Source organism: Parasteatoda tepidariorum, chromosome 3, assembly GCF_043381705.1.
Source record: "Parasteatoda tepidariorum isolate YZ-2023 chromosome 3, CAS_Ptep_4.0, whole genome shotgun sequence".
Lineage (NCBI taxonomy): Eukaryota > Metazoa > Arthropoda > Arachnida > Araneae > Theridiidae > Parasteatoda > Parasteatoda tepidariorum.
In genome coordinates this window covers 83,493,058-83,520,903 of record NC_092206.1, presented here as the reverse complement: position 1 = coordinate 83,520,903, position 27,846 = coordinate 83,493,058, and the positions used below count along the sequence as shown (strand labels likewise).

Below are 27,846 nucleotides of genomic sequence, written 5' to 3'. Positions count from 1 at the left end.
ATTTTTATAGGTGATTAGAGTAATTGACGTTTTAGGAATGTAAATATAATTATTTTTTAATTCTAAAGCGTCATACAATCTATACATAGCAATTAGTAATTTGCATAGTATGAAAAAAGTGGGCTAGGTTAAAAAGATAAATGTGTAGGACCACAGCTTCTGAAAATTGGTAAAAATTTTTAATTCTTTTAAAACGCGTTTATAAACTAGAAGAAATTGGCGAAACAAGCAACAACGCCTTTCTTATTTTTATCAAAGAACAAACAAAGGATACAATAACTGGATATTTAATTTCCACTACCCGTATCGATAAAAATATCCTGATATTTTTGATTATGCGACGCAAGTAAGATATGATTGACGAAAAAAATTTTCTTAAATGATTATATCAGTGCACAAAAGTAGTGATAACTGCCACCTTTTGTCATTTTTTTAAAATAAACTAAAGATTCATTTGCTAAAGAATATTTTAATCACTACTTAATAATGTCAAAAACGCTGGATTTTCTTCCTGATATAGGTAAGTTTTACTATATTTAATCTGATAAACTCATATTTAGAAACTGAAAGATTTTAAAAAGTTTTGAAGTCGAAATAAATTAAATATGGGAGTTACAGTTTAAATCATTTATGAACAAGAGATTATAATTAACTTATTAATTAATCAGTTAATTTTTAGAATATTATTAATAGATTATTGTTAATATTAAAATTGCATCGTCTTTATTATAAATGATTTTGTTTCAAAAAACTTGCATCTTTTAAAATAATATTAGTAATTTATCAAAGTTTATTTTTTGTCATATGTTATTAGTGTTTTATTTCTGAATTTTTTTTATCATTGTGCGATGGCGTCATCATAAATTGTCACAGCATTATAGTATAATTCATAATATTTTACATTCTCATATCAAACATAGAATTTTTTTGTCTCTGCAAATTTTGTGTGTTTTAATTTTTTATCAAAAATAGTACTATGGCTTCAGTTTGTTTTCATAAATTATCTATTTTTTTATAGTTTTTTTATGAAAAAAAAAGTAAAAACGTGCATTATAATTTATTTTTTTGATGCTAAGGAATTTTTAAGTTGACAATTTGAAAAAAATTAGATAGAACGAAATATAAAAATATAAAGGAACATTCTGCCTTTTAATAATATTTTGTATATTTATAATCTATGACAAAAAATCAAGTAAAAATTACTTAAGAGTAATTTTTTTATAATATTGATAGATGAATGAAATGAAAAAAATCCAAACGCAAGATTCATGATAGAAATGAAAAAAATTTATTTAAAAAATAATGTTTTTATCATATCCTACGCATGTAGGTTTTAAATTACTATTCATTTTTCTCTGAGATGAGTTTTTCTTGAGTTAATCGCATTGTTTAGCCTATTAATTAGCAATACTTATAGAGCTCTAAATCAAACAATTTGTACACAATACACTTTGTTATATTAACATGATTTTAGTATAATTTATTAGTTAAAAGTATTTATTTTCTCCGCATCGTTCAAAATGAATTTTGATTAATTTATAAACTCTTGAAAAGTTTAGTAGAGTTAAAGAAAAGAAATATAATTTATTTTCTTTACAAAATAATGCTTTTATCATATTCTACATAAGTTGCATTTAACTAAATTATATTTATTTTTATACGAAATGATGCTTTCATGAGTTAATTATATTGTTTAGCTTATTAGTTAACAATACTTATAGAACTGTGTAACCAATCACATGTATACAATACACTACGTTGTATTTATATGCATGATTTCAGTATGATTTGTATCATTTTTAAGTGCAAAGTATTTGTATTTGTTTTTCTCTCATCGTTCAACTTGAAGTTTGAATAACTTATCTTTTCTTACCAAAAAAGGGTGAAGTAAATTTAGGAGAAGGTAATGTAAATATTTACAAACAATATAATGTTTTTATCGTACTCAGCGAAAGTAGCTTTAAACTAGTTTAAATTTATATTATTTTGAAATGATGTTTCAATAAGCTATTCACACAGTCTTTAGCTTTCAATTAACAATGATTATAGTATGAAATATACTAAACTGGGAAATAAATTATATTATGAAATATGCTGTAGTATATTATAGTATGAATACTTATATGTATGATTTTAGTGACATTTGCTTTTGCTTATTGCTATGATTTATTTATTTTCGTTGTATCTTTCTAACTAAATTTTGCTTCACTTATTCTTAACTCTTACTGAAGAAATGCTGAAGTAAACATAGGGGAAGTCATGTTATCATTGGGCTGGATGCTTCATTGATTATTGTTTTGTAGTCATTGGAAGCAAGTACTACCCGTCGACTCATTGATAAAGTTTATGAAGTAAAAAGATGTCATATTGAGCGTGAATTAATTTAATTCAAATATAAACTGAGTTCTTGTTGATAGAAGTAGGAATTTTTGTACACATTTTTCCTATGTTTCAATATAACCAAATTATGAATAATAGAAAGACGCAAATAGTATTTTAAAATGTTTCTAATAATATTTAAAACTATGCTTAATCATTGTTATTAATGATTGTTTACTTCGTTGAACCTGAATTTACGAATACATTGCACACGGATTGTAAATTTTCTTCAACTCAGTTGTTATGAATGTGTAAATAACATTCTTCAAATTTATATTTTACGAGTTGGGAAAAATAATGATATTGCATCTGAATTACTAAAAGCATATCAGAAGTAATTAAATATAAATTAGAAAATAATAATATTTATTTCGTCTAGATTGATGTAAAGAGCCCAAAAAAATCAATGGACCAGCCTGATTAACTTTCAATCTTATGATCGGATCTTCACATTCTAGGACACAATCTTATGGCTAAAGGGGGTGATCTTAAATATGCTAATTAATTAGTGCAAATGATATTTTAAGTTATGAAATCATTCTAATACCCAAAACATAGGGGACAGCCGCAAACTGGGAAATATGGAGTCTAAAGTGGTAAAATATAAAATTTGGGTGAAATAGTTTTGTCAGGAGAGAGGCCCAAATTTTGGATCCCAATGTTAATTTAATTTTTTACGTATTTCACCAAACCTCTAGAAGTTTGTAAGCGAATTAAAACAATATTCTTGCAAACAATTGTAAAATTCGTTTATCCAAAGATAATTCCTTGCTAAATATGACATTTAGTAAATATTTATTATTTTTTTTATTATTTTATTTACGAATAGTTGAAAAATTTTTGAATATTAAGGGCATAAATTTTAACATAATTTCAAAGAATGTTGCTTTAAATAGCAAAATACGAAATTTGGGAGAAATCGGTAGAACAGTTCCTGAGAAATCGAATTTTGAAAAAGTCGAATTTCACTCAAATTTCGTATTTTGTTTTTAAAATTGAATTCATTGAAATTATGTAAATTTTTTTCTACTATTCATGAATAGAATGATAAATATTTAACAAAATTAATATTTTGCATGGAATTATCTTTGGCTAACTGAATTTCGCCATTGTGGGCAAAAATTTTTCAATTCGCTTAAAAAATTCTCAAGATCTGGCAAAATACACGAAAATTAAAATTAACATAAGAGGAATCTAAAATTGAAGCAGCTCTTCTGACAAAACTATTGTTGCCAGATTGCGGCTATCCCCTATACTTTGTAGATCATAAATCTGAATAAATTAAAAATATGCTTAAAGTTATGTTTTTTCAGAGAAAGTACGTTTTTGTGTTTTATTTTATAGCTTTAAAATTTCGTCTGCACTAATTAATTAGCATTTCTGAGGTCACCCCCCTGAACCATTAAGATTGAGTCCTGGAACGTGAGGATCTGGTCATTAGATCATAAGTTATTTAGGATGGTATTTTTTGCACACAGTGCACTCATTAAAAATCTCATTCGGGATTATTGAGATTATTTGGCGTAATTAGTTACACTGTAACAATTTCTTGATCAAAGGTAAAAAGTACCGGTAAAAGCGCAAGTTACCACAAAGTTTCACACCACAAAAATGTCTGATATACCCATACAGTTGACATACCATAGTTTTTACACTAATACTTACTGTGAAATCACTGAATCGCTATAATTAAGTAAATATAACTGTTAAATCTTGCTGTATGATTGGATATTACGCCAAAATAGATTTTGCGGATGCTGCAATCAATGTGCAAGTAATTTTCGTAGTAAATTCGAACGGAATTTTTTACACTGTAACATTCTAGACTCATAATAGACTCATAATATTTTAAGCATTTTACTGACTTGTATTAGGGTGATAATTTGCTAAGAAATAAAAATGCTACCTGTTTATTTGCAGCAACTCCCGGATCCAATGACATGAAATGTGTTATCTTTCATTAAGCCTATGGCACTTATTTTTATTTTTCCAATGCATTTTACAGTTAAAGTACCCATGCCTATATAGAGATTGGAAGGTAATAATTGCATTAATCAGATGCATTTGCTAAAAGTAAATGGTCATACCATAGCAACCTCCTCCTATATGAAATAGGAAGAAATTTTCTTTGTAATTTCTATAGGAAGAGAAAAAATAGAATTTAAGTAAATGTATGCTATATAATGTTTCGAACAAAATCTATTTTAGACTCATCAGATCTAAATACTTGTGCCACAAATCCTTGTTATCAACCAGAGGAAGGTAAGTATTATTATATATTAGCTTTATTTGAATTAACTTTCGTTTGCATTAATACTGTGTCCAATAAATAATCTCATATTCATATTTCCTAAATTTAGTTATTATATTTATTTACAGATAATTGGATTATGTTGATTCATACAATAACTTTTTTTAGCTTCATTCTATATTCTGCTAAAAATATTGGTTTTGTTGAATCTTGAGATCATTCAAATTTTTTATAATCTTAATATGGAGTTGATTTGAACCATTTTATCGTACATTTTAAACTAGATATCACGTTACTATTATACAAGTTGAACAGAAATATGATTTAATTTAACACTTTATCAATGTTAAGGCAAATTTACACCAATTTAATGGATCAGGGAACATACATTAAAATAATTGAAACTATAAATCTGACAGTGTAATTTTGTCAAGTAAATGTATTACATGAAACGTGCAGGATATTCGGTCTAAAAATTAATCTTAATATTGAAATTTTCAAAGAATTATACTATTTGAATTATATCACACATTAAATTGGATGTTAAGTTGAGATTTATTTTCTTAAATTGAACTATAATCATGAATACGATTCTAAGTAGGTCGGAATTGAAAACTACTTAACTTCAAAATGCATTCAGATTGCTGTTTATGTGATAAACATGATTTAAAATGCATTCAGATTGCTGTTAATGTGATAAACATGATTTAAAATGCATAGATGTGATTAAAAATGCATAGATATTTTTAAGATTATCGAAGCTATTTTCAATTTAATATCATTCGAAGAGATTATTGACAATAATTGAATAAAAAATTTTCTCTTTTAATCTTTGAACGCAAAAAATATACGAGTAACTTAAATCAAATCATGAACGTTGGTCACAGTATGGTTTAATGATGAAAATCAACAATGCTTCAAACTTTTATTGGATTATTTGAAACCAATTTTTTCTTTGTGAAAAAAAACCATTCGTCTTAAAGCATATAAATAACTTATTCAATAATATGCTCAATTTTTATCCCATATCTTTTGCTATCTTTCTGAAAGCTATATGCTTCAATGATCATAAGAGTTTGAAATAAAAAGACTAATATAAGATATTTTTGATGTCCTGATTGAAAATCAAGTCTTTGACGCCTAAATATATTCGTATAAAGTTGAGACAGTCATGATTCGAAGGTATAAAAAATACTGAAAATATGGTGGATGAAATAGTACATATGAAACAACCTGTAAAAGGTTTGCATGGGCTTTGATCTTGCTGAAACACTATACCTTTCCTATGGATAAAATCTGCCCTTTTCTCTTTGAGTGAAACCTTTGATTAGTCTAGATATTTGAACTGAAATTAGACGAACACAACAAGCCTTGTCATATCAGCTGTCAAAATGTCGAACGTAATGTTGGGTATGAGAAAAATGTTAAGTCCTTTATTGGGAAAAACGAAATCACTTTTAAAACAAACTTATACTTTATAAGAGATCATTCTTTCGAAATATACAAAAGAAAGACTGTTTAATGTTGTAATACTCGTTTAGGAAGTTTTATAGTATAAGGACAGTTTCCTTAAAATATTATTCAACTAGATTTCGCTAACTATATAATTCACTAATACACATTCTTATTCGTAATATTTATTGTGTTCTTTAGTGATTGTATGTCCACCTTCCAATCAAAATTTGGAACAAATATGTACAGAGCGACCACCTCTTATAAAGTGAGTATAATTTTTCTACAATTATTATTTTTTAATAATTTACCATATTAAAATCTCCATGTTTCCCCAAACTGAACGTCGATTAAAAAAATAAATGATAATAATGAAAGGCAGACGAGGAGAGAAAATGTTAAGGTTTGCTTAGGAAACCAGAATTTATTTGCACAAAAAGCATTACAATGTTCTTCAATAGATGGCGCTTTTAACTAAGTTAATATGAGCGGTTTTTTTAATTCAAAATAACTACCGCTTGTAATAACAATGTTGCGTAGTTTGAAAGTAGCAGGCATCTATGCAAATATTTTTTTTTGTCTAGAAATCAGGTATAAAGCAGAAGTAATTGATGTACACTTTTTTCTGTCAACAGCATCGTCTGCTAACTAGCTTCATTACTAATTTTAATAGTTGGTGAATATAAATTTATCTGGTATCCTCAGTAACGCACATCAAACAGTAATTTCTAATCTTCTGTTTTTTAAATCAATTTTATTTCAACTTTTTTGGCTATTTTTGAGATTTTAGAGGTTTTTGACCTATTGCATGGGTGAAATTCGTTAATGTTTCTTTGAATCAGCCGACACGAAAATCTATTAACATAAATCACAACGTAAACTCAAAATAAAATTTATCATATTCACGTCATCGCTACGCACTAAAGGGGAAATAAAATGGCAAGCGAAGAGGATCCGAAAAATGTCAAATTAGGTACAGCACACAATAACTTAAACTATTAAAAATTATACTCAAATTTTAAGAAACTTTCTTCTTTTTGACGAAACCATTACTGGTGTATGCTCCTAGCGAACATTTTGTAAAAGTGACGACATAACTGTCGCTACTTTTTCAAGGAAATGAATTTTGTCAAAGGTAAAGAAATATTTCGTTATTCTATTTAACTTTTCATCGAGAAAAAGAGAAACAATGAGACACTTGTAGTGCCTCATATCTAACGGGTGGCAATGGTACTTTTTCGTTGTCACCATAAAAGTAAATTACCGTCACTCCATCAACACAAAGATAGATGGAACAAAGAGATAAATTATATCCATACGCGTAGCGGGATTCGAATCTGGGTTCTTCCTGATATGAGGCAAATCTTGACAACCATACAGTTCGGTCGGCTGATGTCACTGTTCTAGTTTTGATCGTGTAGTCCTCATTTTAGTTTCATTCGAGTTAAAAAATCTCCCACAATGCACTGTGATGAAGTTCCGCGTTGAGGAAATTTTTTCGTCATATATTTGAGAATTCGCGTTTCATCACAAATCATTTGATTTTTTGACGAAATGATTCTCAAAAATAACGAAATACAGCTCAGAGATTGCCGAATAGTTAGTTATAAGTGAGAGTTTTATTTCTGAGAGTGTAGTCGAACAGAATAGGCACATTAACTAGCAGCCTTATGTCTCACTTGTTAATACAGATCCAAGGAATAATAAACTTTCCTTGTCCATCCTGTACAGCATAGAGATGTTTGCCTATTGTATTGGGTGGGCAGGGATTCTGAGTACACAGCTCCTTTCCTTCTAAACATTTATGCTATTTTTTAAGCTCTCAATTGTGTATTGAGTGTTCTGTGTTTTGAGTTCTTGTATTGTTTTGGTATTTCAAAATCTCTTTGCGCTAGGTGTGTATAACACTACATTGAGTGACCTGATGCATTGGATTGAGTTCTGATTTTACCATTTGTAGCAATATTCTATGACATTTATGTCATAGAATATTGACCTATATTATCTAAACTATGACATTTATAAACAAATAAAAATATTAAATAACTAAATTTTTAAACTAATAATTTATGAACTACATAAATATTTTAATAACTATGAAAATATATAAATACAGTAAACGATTTACTCAGAAAGTAATATATTATTTGGATAGGTCATAATTTAATCAGAATCTTTAATTATACGTAAGAATATAATCAGAAATACTTTCGCTAAATTTGTCTGGTTTAAAATGATCAGGTTGAAAAAATTTGTCTGGTGAAAACAATGATCTGGTAAATCAAGCGTTCAAGTCAAAATTTTTTTGCTGTAGTTTAGGTTCACTTACAGCTGAAGAAGTGAGAGACGCGNAAGATATTTTTGATGTCCTGATTGAAAATCAAGTCTTTGACGCCTAAATATATTCGTATAAAGTTGAGACAGTCATGATTCGAAGGTGCAAAAAATACTGAAAATATGGTGGATGAAATAGTACATATGAAACAACCTGTAAAAGTTTCGCATGGGCTTTGATCTTGCTGAATCACTATACCTTTCCTATGGATAAAATCTGCCTTTTTCTCTTTGAGTGAAACCTCCGATTAGTCTAGATATTTGAACTGAAATTAGACGAACACAACAAGTCTTGTTATATCAGCTGTCAAAATATCGAACGTAATATTGGGTATGAGAAAAATTTTAAGTCCTTTATTGGGAAAAACGAAATCACTTTTAGAACAAACTTATACTTTATAAGAGATCATTCTTTTGAAATATACAAAAAAAAAAAAACTCTGTTCTTGTTGTAATACTCGTTTAGGAAGTTTTATAGTATAAAGACGGTTTCCTTAAAATAATATTCAACTAGATTTTGCTAACTACATTATTCACTAATACGCATTCTTATTCGTAATATTTACTGTGTTCTTTAGTGGTTGTATGTCCACCTTCCAATCAAAGTTTGGAACAAATATGTACAGAGCGACCACCTCTTATAAAGTGAGTATAATTTTTCTACAATTATTATTTTTTAATAATTTACTATATTAAAATATCCATGTTTCCTCAAAAGAAATCTCCATGTTTTTTGCTTAAGAAACCTGATTTTATATGCACAAAAAACATTACAAAGTTCTTCAATAGATGGCGCTTTTAACTGAGTAAATATGAATAATTTTTTGACTCAAAATAACTACGGCTTGCATTAACAATGTTACGCAGCTTGAAAATAAAGATGTCTATGCGAATATTTATTTTAGAGAAATCAGGTATGAAGCAGAAGTAATTGGTGTAAAATTTTTTCAGTCAACAGCGTCTTCTATTAACGAGCTTCATTACTAATTTCAATAGTTGGTGAATATAAATTTATCTGGTATCCTAATTAATGCACATCAAACTGTAATTTCTAATATTCTGTTTTTTAAATCAATTTTTTGTGTGGCTATTTTTGAGATTTCAGGTGTTTCTGACCCATCGCATGAGTGCAATTTGTTAATATTTCATTGAATCAGCTGACACATTATTAGCATAAATCTATTTGTATAAATCTGCTAATATAAATCACAGCGTAAAATCAAAATAAAATTTGCCATGCCATATTCACATCATTGCTACCTGCAAAAGGTGAAATAAAATGTCATGAAAGAGGCTCTGAAAAATCTCAAACTAGATACAGCACACGATTGCTTTGACTGTAAAAACGGATACTCAAATTTTACGACTTCTTCTTTCTTGACGAAACCATTCCCTGAGAATATTTTGTCAAAGTGTAATATCCCCACTTTTGTTTGTCAAAATAAATATCCCCACTTTTTCCAGGAAATGAATTTTGTCAAAAGCAAAGAAATATTTCGTCTTTCTATTAAATTTTTCATCAAGAAAAAAAAAATACAATGAGGCACTTGCAGTGCCTCATATTTAACGGGCGACAATAGTACTTTTTCGTTGTCACCATAAAAGTAGATTACAGTCACTCCATCAACACAAGGATAGATGGAACAGAGAGATAAATTACATCCATACCCGTAACGGGATTCGAACCCGGGTTCCTCCTGATATGAGGCAAATCTTGACAACCATACAGTCCGGTCGACTGATCTAGTTTTGATCGTGTACTCTTCATTTAAGTTTCGTCATTCGAGTTAAAAAATCTCACACAATGCACTGTGATGAGGTTCCGAGTTGAGGAAATTTTTTCGTCATATATTTGAGAATTCGCGTTTCATCACAAATCATTTGATTTTTTGACGAAATGATTCTCAAAAATAACGAAATACAGCTCAGAGATTGCCGAATAGTTAGTTATAAGTGAGAGTTTTATTTCTGAGAGTGTAGTCGAACAGAATAGGCACATTAACTAGCAGCCTTATGTCTCACTTGTTAATACAGATCCAAGGAATAATAAACTTTCCTTGTCCATCCTGTACAGCATAGAGATGTTTGCCTATTGTATTGGGTGGGCAGGGATTCTGAGTACACAGCTCCTTTCCTTCTAAACATTTATGCTATTTTTTAAGCTCTCAATTGTGTATTGAGTGTTCTGTGTTTTGAGTTCTTGTATTGTTTTGGTATTTCAAAATCTCTTTGCGCTAGGTGTGTATAACACTACATTGAGTGACCTGATGCATTGGATTGAGTTCTGATTTTACCATTTGTAGCAATATTCTATGACATTTATGTCATAGAATATTGACCTATATTATCTAAACTATGACATTTATAAACAAATAAAAATATTAAATAACTAAATTTTTAAACTAATAATTTATGAACTACATAAATATTTTAATAACTATGAAAATATATAAATACAGTAAACGATTTACTCAGAAAGTAATATATTATTTGGATAGGTCATAATTTAATCAGAATCTTTAATTATACGTAAGAATATAATCAGAAATACTTTCGCTAAATTTGTCTGGTTTAAAATGATCAGGTTGAAAAAATTTGTCTGGTGAAAACAATGATCTGGTAAATCAAGCGTTCAAGTCAAAATTTTTTTGCTGTAGTTTAGGTTCACTTACAGCTGAAGAAGTGAGAGACGCGTGTCTTCAGTATGCCTCGAATAACTGTTGTTATGGCAAGAAATTTGTCAGAGAGACGATCATTTCAAGTGTAAATAATGGATGCACCTACCATGTAAGTAAAAAAAATCAAAGAATTATTTTTTTAATAGTTGCTCCCTTATCTTCATTTATAACTTTGAAGACTTAAATTCTACGTTTTATTTATGTTAATAATTTTATTTTTGTGTCCTTTATCGACTATACTTTAACACTTTATCTTTTGAGACGTTAATTTATCTCTCCTAACGTTTGAGAGCATGTAGCTTCTCACCAAAAATGTAATTTTCAGAGAATACTATTTCTTTATCAGTTTTCTTTGAAAAAATAAGCATATGTATAGCTTTAAACTTTGACTAGACTTCATGAAGGGCAAAATAAACTTTCATTATAGAAATGTAATTTTAAAAAGTTCTGCATAAACACTCTAAATACAAAACGAACCGGCAATCGGGATTTCAAAGCCCCATTTTAAATTTTAAATTAAAACTCCATACACGTCAGTGTCAGTTGAAATAGGGAAAATAATTTTTAGGTTTTAGAGCAATTACAGAGTTCATTTATGTTGTTTAAATATATTTCCATCACTCTATCTTTCACTCTACAGTAAAATAACCGGCTGTGGTAAAATAACTGGTAGCAGTCAGTCCATCCAATTAACCATAAAGTTTCTGGTTAGGAACAATTTTTGCTTTACGATTTGGAGACAGTTTAAAACTGATGCGGTTAAAAAACACAAAGCTATACGGTTCTGATACCATTTACAAGCAGCAAGGCTTTTAAACCATAAAATTAGACTTAAACAGACAGTGGAGCTCTGTGGATGCTCCTCTAGTTATGTATGAATGATAGTTTCGTATGCTTTTAGTTCAGGGCAATAGATTGTAGAGTGCAGGACACTGAATACTCTTCACGTATTGAAAGAATTATTGTATTATCAACAATGGGATTAGAACCACTCTAAAACCGGTCATGAGATTTGTCGATTAATCTTCTCAGCTACAGTGCGTATCTATCTCCACGGAACAACATGGCTTTATAACGTGGGGCAGGGGTTCAAATCCAAGTGTTGTTTTCACAATATTTCTTCCATTCCCTTAATACATAAAGATTTTACAGTGCCCTACATTCTTTAATCGGTGGCTCTGGTCTATTAGAATACGGAACTACCATTCATCCATGAAAGGTGCGGCACCCACAGAGCTTTAATGTAAGTTTAATTTTTATTTTTAGGGTTTAGAATCTCTGCTAGTTGTAAATCGTTACAAAACCACAAAGTTTTGTATTCATGATTTTTAATCGTACCAGTAGTAAACGGTTTCAAAACTATAACAGTAAAGAGTGTTCCTAACTATAAACGTTACGGTTAATCAGATAAACAGGCTGTTGCTGATTATTTTGCCGTAATTCAAGAATGAAAATTCTAACAGTTTATCTTTCAACTCATTTTGATCATTTTTCCAAACACTTGACCACTTAACTTTCAAATTGTAAAATTGGGAGAGAATACTATTTAATTTAAGTATTTATACATTCAATCAACTTTTCATTCACTTAGTTTCTGAAATATTCAAACATTATAAGCATTATAGTAAAATAAATTTTATGTTCCAGTACAAATTGGAATCTTTTGGTGAAAAAAGAGAAACAGCAAAAAGAACTACTCCGTATTTAGGTAATGTATCTTTCACTTAGAATTGAAAATATTCTTATTATTTGTTCATAGTTAAATTACTTAACTAAATTCGCAAATTGTTAAATTGCGCAATTAAATAAGAAATTTTCGATCTAAACTAATGGTTTTAAACCTTTTCACCGAAAGATCTTATCACAAAAAAAGTTTATAAGTGAAATTGAATGAAATGAGACTGGACTGATTGTGTTTTTAGTAATAAAGTACGTTTTCATTTTAATTCAAACATTATAAAGTATTATAGACTACGCTAATTCTTCATTAATAATTTTAAAATATTATGAGAAAAATGTATATAAAGCAATATTTGCAGCTATCAACTTTAAACTATTATGTTAACTAGGTTATTATAAAGTCTGAAGTCACATTGTTTGATGTAATTTTCTGTTACGAAGCGGATATTGCGGTCAACTTTCTAAATAACGACAAATAAAATTTTTTTTATTCCTAATTCTAATCGCATAAATAAGCAATATTATTTCTAAAGGGTAATTAATATGGAGATGATAATAGGAACTGAGTATACTTTCAGAAATAAAACTCTTACTTTTGACTATCCAGCAATTCTTGAGCAGTATTTCGTTAATTTTGAGAAACATTTCGTCACGAAATCACGTGATTTATGACGAAACGCAAACACTCAAGTGTATGACGAAAATGCTTCCTCAATTCAAAACCTCTTCTTAGAGCATTGTGGAAGGTTGTTCACCGGAATGATGAAACTAGAATAAAGACTAGACAATCGAAATAAACTTACGAATTCCGGCGATCGGTGGTTTAAAAGTTGGTTTTGTACTAGGAAGATCTAAAGTTCGAATCTCTCATCGGGCATGGCTACAATTTATCTGTCTGTCCTTGTTGTGTCTTGCCATCTATATGGTTCCAACGTTAAAGCGAATGTTTAAAAAAAGTTAGATACATTAAGCACTACTATTTTTTGGAACGAAATAAAATGGCGAAATATTTCTGTAAGTTGGACGAAATTCGTTTCCTTAAGGAAGTGACGTTAGTAATTTCGTCATATTGACGAAATTTTCGCTCGGAGGTACCAGGAAAGGGTTTTGTCAAAAACTAAGAATGTTTCGTAATAATCGAGTATCTATTTATTACAGTGTATCGAATAATTATGTTGATAAAAACTATTTGTGATCAGGTTTAATAAAAAAAAAATAGGTCAAGTCATCGATGGTCCAGAAAATGGTACTCCTCCTAGCCCATGGGACATTCCAGTCACTATTCCAGGATTGTTCATGGACAACAAAAGAACATTCGAAGTTCCTCACACAGCATACGTAAAAGATTGTTGGAATTGCGTTGGCAATTGCAAGATACGATGCGACGTTTGCAACGGAATCGGGGGAGTAAGTGGAATCTTTAAATTCCTAAAATTAGTTTAAACTCAGTATTTCAGAAAAAAGAGTGTGTTTTAGGCATCAGAGATCAGAAATTTAAATGAAGTACTATGAAATTTTTAATGACGCATTTGAGTTGAAGTCTGTATAGTTATATATTTTTTAGTTTAATTAAAGGATAATTCATTTTATATTTTCTAGGTACATTTTTTCCTTTTAAAATTGACTGTTACAATCTCTGCTGTCTATAAATAGCAACAAAAAATATACTTTCCCTTTTAAAATGAGTGTTACAATCTTTGCTACTTATAAATCGAAATAAAAATATACTTTCCTATTTTTGATAACTACTATCTATTTCTGCTATCTATAAATAGCAGCAAAAATATTTTTTCCCTTTGAAAATGACTGTTACATTCACTGCTATCAAAACAATAGTAATAGTAACAAAAAATCTACTTTCCCTTTTAAAATCACTGTTAAAATCTCTGCTCTCTATAAATAGCAACAAAAAATATACTTTCCCTTTCAAAATAATTGTTACTATCTCATTGTTACTATTAATATCAAGAAAAAGAAACACAGAAAAAAACTATGTCATTTCTTGAACCGAATCTGTAAACTGAAAAGCTGAATGAATTACATTAACGCCTTTTCACTTTTTGTATGACGTTTGTGTATTGTAAGCATGTGTAGCAACATTGAATTTTCATGATTATCCCCATGCGATTTTTTAAAAAAAACATTCACACACACATTTCCCAAGCGAGAATTTGGTAGTGTAAAAACGGTCTTATTTTCATAGCTACACTTAATGTTCGTAGAATGTGCTGCTTAAACACACATTTTATACATGACATTTTATATTAGCAGTGGTGGAATATTACTTATTTTCTAAAAATGTAGAGAGACATATATAAATGTGGTACCGTGTCTTGCAACAAATAAATAAATTCAATACGCTCATTTAAAGAAAAAAAAAGGAAAATTGCTTACTTATATTACATACATTACTTACAATGCGACAATGATTATTTTGGTACCAACATTTCAAAAATAATTATTTCAGTATGAATTGAACTTAAATATTTTTTAACAAATAATCCATTTTTGTACCCTCCATGGCATTTTGCTTTCATAACGATATTTCGCGGACATATAAATTCTGACTAAAACTAACTGTGCTGTTTCGTACAGACATTTATGAAGAAAAAAAACATATTTGGGTACTAGCATTTCAAAAAGAAGAAAATCACAGATACCCACACATGTGACTTATGACGGCAGCTTTAGCTGATCGCTCATAAGCAAAATGGCGTATTAAAGTTGAGCCACATAAGTTAGAATGTTAATTAATTTGAAATTAATTAAATGCAGCACGATATCGTACATCATATTTGTTGAAATATAACTTTTTCTTGTCAACATATTTAACTTAGATTTATTATCTGAGTATTGTATAGTAACCGTGATATATTTTTGTTTTGTGGGGCAACTTCGATGCATAATTAGTTAGTTTATGTCCTACGAGGCTTCATGCCTCTCTTTGTGTTAAGTGAAAAATATATAGTGAAAGAATTGATATCTCTGTGAAAGAATCTTTGTGTAAGAATATAGAATATATCACTTAAGGGAATTGATACTTGAGGGGCTTGATTTACTGGAAACAAAATGGACAGAACAGTTTCTAGCGTAAACAAATGCCACGTTTCAGCAACCAATCAGGATACAGAGACGTCATTTGCAGGTATCCCATTCTGGTTAATAAATCAAAATATTCGNAAAAAAAATTAAATTTACCAAGATATTTAAATGACACTTGCTGATTATTTTTAGAATAATAAGATTAAACTATAGTGAAAATTTCATATAAATAGGTTAAAAATCAAAAAAGTTAAAAATGATAGCCCTGTGTTACCTTAAAGCAGTTTACGGTAGATTTTCAAAGCATGAAGATACTACACATGAAGACTGACAATGCAGGCTGTTATTCTGGCAATATATGCGGCGAAAGCCGGTATCTGATGGCGAACTTGGGAATAAAAATACTTAGGCATGACTAAAATGAACCCCAGAGTTGTAAAGATCAAGCTGATCGAGAGAATGCAATTGCTAAAATGTTTATTAGAACATATTTATGTGATGGTCATGATGTAACATCAGCTAAAGACGTGTATGATACACTCATTTTTAAAGGAAGAATGAAAAAGACTAAAGTATCAGTTATAGAAATCAATAAAGAAAAGGCTCAGTCGAAAGTGTTAAGGTACATGAAATACAGTCATACCATTCTGTTAAATTTGAATCTAATGATATATATGAATTATGAATCTAATGATATTTATGAAACATGAATCGAATGATATTTGAATCTAACAATATAAAACTTGAATCTAACGGTAGATCAAAATATTTTGAAATTGGTCCAGGAAAAAGAGTTCCTTATAACAACATAAAATTTAATTGTAGCATTCAAACAGTAATCCGATTCAGCACAAAACAAAAGTTAGACAAAAATCAAAATCATAAATCGATTTCTCTTAGCCGTAAGTCTGTTAACTTCATATTTTGTTCTGAAGACAACTGTACTTTTACATTTGAAACTGCAGATGAATTGTCTTTGCATATAGCAAGAGGAGAACATCTATTCCAGAATCACTATCAGGAGAGGACAAAGCTAAAAAATGTCTGTTAAAAAAAATTAAGACAGTAACAAAAAAAAAAAAAAAAANAAAAAAAAAAAAAAAAAAAAAAAAAAAAAAAAAAAAAAAAAAAAAAAAAAAAAAAAAGAGGCTTCCAAACTATTAATTTTTTTTCTTTTAATTGCTGGCACATCTAATAGAAATGAAAACTTCTCAACTATCGTATCACAACTGGGATCGGCACTGAAACCAAAAAGAAAAATCACGCATCTGAATCAAAATCAAAAACAGTTTCTACAGCAATGTTTTTATAAAGGAGATGAAACAGGTAATAAAATTCACTGCACAGAATCTTGTCAAGATGATGAGGCGTGTTACAGTAGATGCAAAGAAAACATTTTGCCCAGAAGAATATCTTACGAATGAACAAGTGATTTCTTTTTTCAGCAGAATAAAAGGAAAAGGTATAGATTTTGATACTGTGAAAGAAGATGAAAATGAATATGAAGGCCATCTTTTAGTAGTTGCAACGGAAGAAAATGAGGTATGTTATGTTTTTCATTTCTTTTATTTAATGTTTTCAACAGTTAACAATTTCTTAAAAAATATAATATAGCATTTCAATAAATTTTGGGATTTTCAGAGAGAATATTAGGCATAATATCAAAATTTTTGAAGAAAAGGACAGTGAACTTCATCCTCATTCATTTTATGCAGTAATGTATGACAGAGGATTTCACAGAGGAGAAATTCTAGAAGACTGTGGAAATGATTTATTCAAGATGAAATTTCTACGCCAGAGAGAAGCTTAAAAGTTTAAATGGCCGATAATGGTCGATGTGTGATAACATTGACACTGCACATCGAAGCGCCATCTTCTTTGGTCTTATACAACTGTTATACAAGGAACTATTAAATAAATAATTCACATGTATTTTGTAACTACAAAACAAATGTTTTACAGCATTACCGTTATGTATTTCAGTTTTATACAAATTGTAAGTGTCAATGATAATAAAATATTATTTTAAATGGATAACCAACAAGATTATATACAATAAATTGTTAAAAATATCGGTTTTTATGGTGACATGTATATAGAAAGTAAAGTGTTTGAGCAAATTGCTTCGAGAAAGAAAATACCAAAACATGGTATGTTAAAAAATTTTTTAAATTTTTTTAAAGCTACATGCCTCAATAAATTTTACTTCTTAGGATAGACAAATAATGGAGTAAATTAAAGGTAAAAAAATTATTTCAATATATTTATGCCGCAAAAAGTTATGACAGTTAAAATATAGGTAAAATTTGAAAATTTTGAAGTTTCAACTTCAAATAATTAAGAGCGCATTAAATATGCCTCAATTATATAAATAATTTTTTAAAGTATTTTTGTATATCTTTCAAATGACATATTATTTACTGTGGTAACTAGAAGGCGCAAGCTGTAGTTAGTCGTTGAAAATTGAAAAAAACAGCAAAAACGCTTCTTTTTACGACCTTCAGGGACCTTGTGGCAACAACTTGCCACAAACTTTTCACCCATTTTACAAAGTTCAACCTCCTTACTTTTCAGATATTTAAATTACTTGGAGGCACTTTGTTTGCGCTAAGAGCTGTGGATCATTGCAATTTCTATGTAGTGCATAGACGCTGAAATTTTCCTGCAACGCTCTGAACTTTGGGGGTCCATAAAAAATTAACAACTCAACTTTGGGACAAAAAATTTTAGATTTTGTCTTTTGAATATAACAACTGGTAATTTTTTGAAGAAAATCTGAGATGGCGTGTATTTCAAGTGTGTCACATGAATCATCCCATAATGTTAGCTGTGACAGTTTCTCAGATTCTTGCTCTTAAATGGGCTTAGTTGGTGCGAGAAAATTTTGGTTGTTTAATTGTATTAGATGAAAACAGTTAGTAAACGGTTTTTGCCACGGTTAATTTTTTGAATACTCTCATATCTATGGTTATTTGACTGCTTTCTTTGAATATGGTAAAACAACATTTAAATAAAGTGTTATTTAACCATTTATTCTGACTGATTTCTTACAGTGCGTAGGAAATAAAAAGATATATATTTTTTTTAAAATTTATTCCGAATTTAAAATTTTGATAGTTATTTAGAGAGTCCCTTTACATTTTTGATAAAATATTTTACTCAATAAATGAACAGAATAATTTTGCCTTTGGTAAGTAGGAAGATGTGGGTTCTAAACGTTGCATTATTCAAGAGTATTTCAGCTCAATTAACAAAATATTTTGCTTGATATAGGCCAAAATTATTAGTGGCCATCGGCCATCGGGCGACTAAATATAAGAAGAAGCGATTCAAAAATTCTCTACCAGACGACACCTGATCATCGCTTTTTTAATAAAAAAAAATGTACCTCATGTACATTTTATCAAGTTGTTTACTAAATGTGGAATTCTTAAGAATATTTTCTGATATTATGAAAACCACTTTACATCACACTTGCTTAATTTTTAAAATCATATGTGATAACTTTATGCGAAATTATTATGTGAAAGTTTAATGTGACAGTGATAATTTATATTGTTTTGCTTTCAAATGGAATTCTGAATTATTTTGCGATAGTTTTATAGTTCTAATAACTTTAAGATTTATGTAAATTAAATATTATTTGTCAAAAATATAGTTAAGTCAGATGCTTTTTGTTTATTTTGTCAGATAAAATTAACGATACTTGCTTTACATTGTTCACTGTTGAAAATTCCAGATCTAAATTTTTTCAGCGGTGGTAAACCACAATGTAGTACATCTGAAACTTGAAAGGGAACTTACCCTGATTGATCAACTTATTAGGGTACAAAGCAATAACATTATGGTTTAACGTTGAACTATTTTCAGGCGGGAGGAGTTGAGTTGATAAACGCTTCTCTACGAACATAATAATATTGGGGAAGCAACTAACTTCCCATTGCATTTTTTATTTATTCATTTTTTAAACTTAAAGTGTGGGAACATTTGATTCTCCCTGCCAGTTCCCACCGTTATCATTTGAAGCGGAATTGCACAAAAGTTGGTTCATTCGCACAACTAGACACCTGAATGTTGTGCGACATTGAAATCCAAAATTTCCATTTTGAAACTTGGCATATCAGTCAGTAGCGGTTTTTTTAATCTATGGCATTTTCCCCACTGACCACAATTGTCACGAGCAGCTTTAACAGGTTTAGAACTTTGATTTTCTTTATTTAATAATCGTCGTTGAACAACCGACCTAATTTTTATGGTTTACGACTACTAATGTTCAACTGCGTAGCCTTGTAATTTTGAAGGGAGAAATTTGCCTTCGTGGAGGACTGTTTGATGGAACTAACCCGCATTTGCGTTGCACGGAGAGAAAAACCACAGAAACCTTTGAAAGTTAGCATGACGGAAAGAGGACTCGAACCCATGCTCCATTTTACCTACAGCACTGTGGTCGGTGCCAGCCGGGTACGGAATTCGTATCGACCAGCAATGACTGGGATTCGAAACTAGTTCACCTCATTGGAAGGCAAACGCTCCCCTCTGAGACACTTTGATTAAAAGCACTGATTAAGAGATTAAGTTTTCACAGAACTTTGATTAAAAGCAAGGAAAATAGGTCGAAAATTCTCAAATTTTTCTCAACTTGACATTCCAATTTAATGATTTAAAAATTAACATTAATTTACGCCACTTATAAATAAAACATTGATTCCGGTGAAACAAAACATTTTTTTAGTGATATAAAACATTAGTACAAAACCATATTCTGAAATGTGGAATGTTAAAATTTAAAGAAAAATTTGGGAGAACTTAGTTTCTAACCCAATACTTAGGCATATTTAAAACACATTTTTTTCAAATTATATGTAGTTAAATTTTTAAAAAAATTATTGTTAGGTGCAGCAATTGTATAGGTACTGGGCAAGTGAAGTGCCATACTTGTAAAGGCAAAGGGAAGCTGAAACATTTCCTCATGTTAATTGTTACTTGGTATGATTTTATATTTTAATTTGCCTTTACACTGTCATTGATTTTATTGTTTTCTCATCATTTTTAATTTTCTTATATGTTATTCGATCTTTTTGAATTGAGAAATGTAATGAATTGAAAATGTTTACTCTAATCCATGCCAGAAAATAATCAAGCAATAACTGTACCTGATCAGTCGCCAATCACTAATCGGGCAGTGCTTTAAATAATTAATTTTAAATTGTTGCACGCTCTTAGAAATATATCTCTTACTTTTGACGATTCAGCAATCTTTGATCTGAATTTCATTAAATTTGAGAATAATTTCGTTACGAAATCACGTGATTTGTGGCGAAACGCGAACTCTCAAATATATGAGAAAATGCTTCCTCAACTTGAAAGCTCTTAATAGTTCATTGTGGGAAATTGTCAACTAGAATGGCGAAACTAGAATGTAGACTAGACAATCGAAAATAAAGTGGCGAATCAAGCAGACTGGTTGTATGGTGGTCAAGGGGTTGTCTTTGTACCAGAAGGATCCCGGAATCGAATCCCGCTCCCGGCATGGATGTAATTTATGTCTCTAATCTAACTGTTCTTGTGTTGACAAACACTGTTAGTAAGAAAAGAGAACTGATGGTTGCGAAAATTTGATATTATTTGAATAAGAAGATACGAGCAAATAAAGATTTCTGTCACTTTTTTGGTTCCATCGATTATATTTTGAAGAAAATTAAGCTTTGATAAATCAAATAGGTTCTGATTGTGAGATATTACACAGTGAACATGAACGGAAAAATGGGTATTGAGTGGTTGAATCAAAAATTCAGAATTAACTTTTATGGACATAAACTGTTCTTTCCCCCTTAATCTTCATACAGTTTTCATTTAGATGATTTTGGTAAATGATGTTACACACAAAATAGATCTTCAATTTTTTTAGTATAATTTTCAAAGTGTTGATATAAAATGGATTTTATTGCAAGAGATTTATTTAAATGGTGTATGTTGTTGAAAAAAAATGAAATACTTGTATTTTGAAAATTTAATAAAATGAACAATTTTTCTGCGGTTTTAGAATTGTTCTTGCTTAGCTACTTTGATATAGACACTAAAAGCGTTGATTTTCACATTCTATTCTAAGTTTCATTTTCATAGAAAAGATAGAAAAGATAATAGACATTTATAACATAGTCATTTCATAGACATAGACATTAACATAGACAAGATTATAGACATTCCATAGAAAAGATAATAGACATTTATAACTAATAGAAGAATAAGAACTTTGTTCGCTTTGTTTAAAATATTTTTGTTTTATTTATTGGTAATCAAAGAATTGCTTTAAAATATAATTTTATTGTTCAGTTGTCAAAATTTAAATTTGTTTTGAAATTTTTTTTGAAAAGAACACTTTTTTTAATAACCAAAGATAAATATTTTTGTTTTAATTTTTGCATTTTGATTTTTAGTTGTAATTTGATTTGAAGTATATAAGTATCTAGGATATTTCTAGAAATAAAAAAAATTACTTTACTGGTTAGTTTGTATTTCCTCGATTGAGAGTTATGAGTTCAAAGTAACTTTACCTAAGGCTTACAAGATGATTTTTTTTCGAGTTATTTTCTTTCTAATATCATATATGGGTGCGGGGATTGTATAAAAGAAAAATTTTAAGCTAACCATTCTGCAATCAAATTGTATTATTTTGAATTTTAACAACTTTTATCAATGCACTTAAATTTTTATAAGATTATTTACTTAATACAAAATAGTTGTTACATTTATGTGACATGTTAGTAATTGAAATTTCTAAATTGATATAATATTCAATATTTAAGGAAAAACCATGCAAGTGATTTTATTTCGGATACTTCAAAGTTACCTAAAGAGCTGATTTTAGAAGTTAGCGGAAGAGAGTTATTTAAAGAGCAACAGACAAAAGTATGTTTTAGATTATTATTTTATTATTGTAATTTTAATGTAATGCAAAAATAATGTTAAAAATAATATAAATAACAATGAAGTTAAAAGCTACAACAAAGATCTAAAAATTTTAAACGATTGCACTACCATAGCTTTTCAACTTAAAAATACCTAGAACAAAAAATGGCTTACAATTTTATACTAATTCTTGTATTTCTATACCTCTTTTTTAGGTTTATCCTGTCAACCATTGTCCAGACCCTGCTGTAAACCAAGCGTCACAGACGTTACTAATGCAGCACCAATGTTCTTTTCCCAATGAGCTTATTCGAATGCAGGTAAAACATTATTATATTTAATAAACATGGTGTTTTGCGTCCTTCATTTTTAGAATTAGAATTTTAGAATCTTTATCAAAACCGAAACAAGAGATCGCGATTATAAAAGCTAGGAATCGCGAAGAATATATAGTGTTTAAAAAAACATTATCAAAATATGATGAATAATTATCGAAGAAGTCGGAATTGATAATACCTGAAAGTTTGATTTTCAGATACAACTTCAATGTGTTTCTACCAATTACTTTTCATATCCTCTTAGTTTTGAGCAATTATAGATGTTTTGATGTTTTCGATCCCGCCCATCTTCCCTTAAGCCTAACGTAATAAAAGAATATTTTATTGTAAAATTTATTGTTGATGGCGTATAAATAAAAGGAAATTTATAATTCGTTTCTGACGAATGAGATATAGGTTAAGGTCTGTACATACAAGGTCTATATGGTTTTATAACCTGGTAGAGCTTCAATAGGTTAAAGAAAATAAACTTTTTCACAAACTTTTTTAATGATCAAAAGAATATTTTATTGCAAAATGGCGTATTAAAAGAATATTTTATTGTAAAATTTGTCGTTTATGGCGATTAAAATTTTTCTTTTGATTACAGAAACAAACTTTGAGAGCGGTTCCTTTAACCATTGCAAATTATTCTTGGAAAGATCGAGAAGGTGAATTCTATGTGTTTGGATTCCAGAACAAAGTATATTTTGAAAAATATCCGCAGAAATGCTGCTGCTGTACTTGTTTCTAATTTAATAGAATTATGTATGTACATAAACAATGTTTCTTAGCTATAAAGAAACTTAAACAATAGGTACTAGACTTTGAAAAAAATATTTTTCTTAATAAATAAAATCGAAATAATAAATAAAATTACCGATATTACTTTCATCAAGAACAAGTTTTTACTTTGATGGAATTAATAATTTCATTAAAGTCAGCTTCAGTAAAAAAATTTCAGCACTGCTATGATGCTGCCCTCTATATTAATGAATAGGAAATTAAAGCAACTGACAAATAGAAAATTTACTTTTCAATAATTACTATAAATGAATAAAATAAAATTAAAAAATAACTTTCTTCATCAATTTTGAGTATTTTTTTGTTATAAAATTCGAATATTTTATATCCCAATTTTTGTTGTGATGGTTTATAAAGTAATTTTTTTTTTAAAAAAAAAGGTTGAAACATAAGTAACTGCATTCAACTCACACTAATAGTACAATGCATTAAAAAAATTTTGCATGCATATTTAAATATTGAATGTCTCATTAATGATCCTAAATTAAAAAAAAATCTAAACGGAATGTAATGAAATTATAATCAATATAAATAATATTATTTTCATAACTAATTTTCTTTAATTACTTTATACATTAACAACGAATAAATTTATAATGAAACAATTCAATTACTAGTTTACTGGTTTAGCCCTTTTAAGGTATTGAATGATTTATATACTTTTCAATATCATAATAATTTGATGAATACGTAATGAGTAAATATTTTATAATATTTCTGGCATTAAAAAATGTAAGAATATGCAATAACATAAAATTTACAAAACAAATATTATAATTATACTTATAGTAAAGCAGAAAAAAATATTTTTATTGAAATACTAAAACAAATGAGTAATTTTCTATAAAACAGGGGAATTAAAATGGCATGTATCTAAAATGATACTAATGGGTGTGATAAAATTTTGTATGAAATTTCCAATGATCCAAGCGAAACCAGATATTTAAAAATTTTATTTTAGAATTTAGCTGAAATGCACGAAATGTAAAAATATGCAATATAAAAATTTCTTGGAACTAGGTGCATTTTGAAATCAATCGTTAAAATACTTCTTTTTACCCTAACCAATACACCACAAATATTATCATATGTGTTTTCATGTTAAAATCTAACAACATGTGCATCAGTGTTTCAATGTATCATCACATGTTACAACTGTAAAATGTTTCACAACATGTGTACAGAAAAAAGTTTGATAGCTGCAAAAATTCCTTAGATTTTTTTTAATTATCTTAATATGATGTTTCTAAGATATGATCTTTAGAATATGATATTTTGACTGTTCATAAAACAATTTTGATCAGTTTTAATATGTCTATTTGGTTTCAATTGTAAGTTTTTGAGTTTGTAATGTTGAATTGTAAGTTTAAACCACGAACATAGTATAGAAAATAAAATAATTATAAAAAAGTATTGAATGTTTTTTCATTGTGTCTCGTAATTTTAAGTGTTCTACCATTGCGTCTTATAGTTTTAAGTATTTCGTTATCTCGTAAAGAAATCGATTCTTTAGTTAATTATGATATTAAATTTACAAATAGCATGATGCTAGATAATGTTTGCTTAGTTTTCGTTAGTCTCTCTGTAATATATATAGAGAAATCTCTCATAAAATATTAAGCATATTTCAGTATTATTCTCATATAATATTGAAATCGATTTATTAGTAAATTATGTAATAAATTTTGTTGAATAGAATAAAATTGCATAATGATTCGGTACTTAGATTTACTTAGATTAAGCTTTGTAATAGATATACGCTTTCTCTCTATTAAATAGATCAAAAATTTGCACAATATTTTTCATGAATTCAGAAAACAAAAAAAAAAATTGTATAACATTTTTAGTCCCTAACATTGGACTAAATGTAAGAGGATTTTAATAATTTGCTAGAAATAAGATATACTTAAGATTCATGTAGTATGGCAAAAAATTCATTTTTAAATTACGGTAAAAACTACAGGCATTCAGGGTGCCAGAAGTTTATAACGTAAAAACTATTTTAGCGCAAAATTTTACTGAACAAAAAAAACTATATACCGTAATTTTAAAACAGAACAGCAATATTTACTGAAAAATCACTGAATCACTGTAGTTAAATAAATATTTCTATAAAATAACGGTGTGAAAGCGGATTTTACGGATGCTGCACCGTAAAATCCAACCGTTTTTACCGTAGTTGGATCTAGAATTTCTTACAATGTAATATTAGAAATTGTTTTTTCATACATTGCAAGTAAAAAGTGTTGATAACTTTTCTTCTGTTACTTGACTTATGCAAGCATTATTCCAAAGATGATAGGTTACATTTGCTGTTTATGATATTTAGTGACATTTTCGAAAAAGGTGAAGTAATAAATTTACAAACAAGTTTTACCTATTTGTTTAAGATGTTTTTAAACTTAACTTTTAATTTCAGCTCTATTTTTCCGAACAGGTTACTTAAAAAGGAATTTTCTAATTTAACTTAAACTTAAAAGTTTTTAATTTAACTGCTTTTTTTTCATTCTGAAAAATAAACTTAATGCTTATTTTTTTTAAATTCCTTAAAATGCCAATTAAAATCCTCTCTTCAGCACTTAAATTACAATTACCTCGGACTAAATATAGATTATTTTTTATGCAGAAAGTAATATTTCAAACAATTCAGAAGTTTTGTGGGAATACATTAGACGTTTAACTATTAATAAAATTTTTAAGTGAACGCTTGCTGCCATGCTCGTCAAAATTCTCTCTCTCTCTCTGTCTTTCCCTCTCTCTCTGTCTTTCTCTCTCTCTCTCTCTCTTTATGTTATAAATTTTTTTAAGGTCGCAGGTACAATCTGATGGCGTTGTACTCCGTGGATAAATTTTATTTTCTTTTAAACTTGTTCTTTTCTTTTAAATCAATTAGTTTATTCAATTTGGATAAAACCTATTTTTTATAGACGAAAAATTGAGTTTTTTTATTGTTGATAAAACCTACTTTTTTGTAGCTTGTACCAAGTATCAATAATCATGTTATTCATAAATTTAATATCAAGTATCAATAATCATGTTATTCATAAATTTAGTATCAAGTATCAATAATCATGTTATTCATAAATTTGGTATCAATAAGTATCAATAATCATGTTATTCATAAATTTAGTGTCAAGTATCAATATTTATGTTATTCATAAATTTAGCATCAATAATCATGTTAATCATAAATTTAGTAGTATTATTTTATTGGGATATTTCACATATTTATAGCTTTTTTAAGAACATAGTATATACAATTTCTGAGAGGTCTAGTTCACATACTTTTACTAACTGTAACTGCGGCACATACCTTGTAGCAGTCTAAGGTACAATGCAGACTGGGCCGAGGTACAGTTACCATTTTAAAAAGTGATAATTTTTAGTAAACAGAGGTAGTTTTTTACCTCATTTCCGATTTCAAAATGTAAGTCTAAACCGAAAAAGAGTAGAGAGCATATCGAAAAATATGTATTATTACTCATCAACTAAAAATTAAAAAAAAAAAGCTTCAAGCGCACAGATATGGGTATTCTCAAATCGTTACCAAAATAGCAGATAGTACCTATCGTTATAAATACCAACTACAAATGCTGTGTGCAAAAGTTCATAACATCGATTGAAAGTTAAACATTGATCCTAGGTACATGCAGTTCAAGATGCTACACTCTTCTTTAAATACGGCAGAAGTTAACATAAAAGTCGTGAATGCATTTCGTTGTTCTTCAATACTCGATGGATAAAATGATAATAAATTAGTCATAAAATTGATAGACAAATTATAAGGGAGTGAAAGGAATCGCAAAGCTCAAGTTCAAGTTATACGCTAATGGAACGAAGATATATTTCACCTAATTGGAATCGAAACATGCCATGAAATTCACGCTGTCGGGAGAAATGGTCAAGTAAACGGTTGAATTCAATAACCCAAATGATTTATAACTGTGCGTGATATGCAAACTGATAAGCTGGCAACTGTACCAATGAATGAATGTCTACT

At 28.7% G+C, this 27,846-nt stretch overlaps 1 protein-coding gene across 1 annotated transcript; it reads left to right on the top strand.

The window, feature by feature from the left end:
- The first annotated feature begins 8 nt into the window (after positions 1-8).
- LOC107456051 (protein SSUH2 homolog) lies at positions 9-24,334 on the top strand. Its single transcript, XM_071179257.1, has 13 exons — positions 9-520; positions 4,588-4,641; positions 8,995-9,061; positions 11,074-11,203; positions 12,742-12,802; positions 13,994-14,181; positions 16,248-16,438; positions 17,262-17,358; positions 19,572-19,576; positions 20,710-20,802; positions 22,623-22,725; positions 22,941-23,045; positions 23,653-24,334. The coding sequence occupies exons 1-13, from the start codon at positions 487-489 to the stop codon at positions 23,794-23,796; spliced, it is 1,272 nt and encodes a 423-aa protein (XP_071035358.1). The 5' UTR covers positions 9-486; the 3' UTR covers positions 23,797-24,334.
- The last annotated feature ends 3,512 nt before the right edge of the window (positions 24,335-27,846 follow it).

What these genes read in the sequence shown, in the direction of transcription:
- LOC107456051 (XM_071179257.1), top strand. Translation starts at nt 487, where the DNA reads ATGTCAAAAACGCTGGATTTTCTTCCTGATATAG. An exon ending in TTTGCAACGGAATCGGGGGA is followed by an intron (nt 14,182 to 16,247) that starts GTAAGTGGAATC and finishes AATGAACCCCAG; the next exon opens with AGTTGTAAAGATCAAGCTGA. An exon ending in GCTCAGTCGAAAGTGTTAAG is followed by an intron (nt 16,439 to 17,261) that starts GTACATGAAATA and finishes TTCTTTTTTCAG; the next exon opens with CAGAATAAAAGGAAAAGGTA.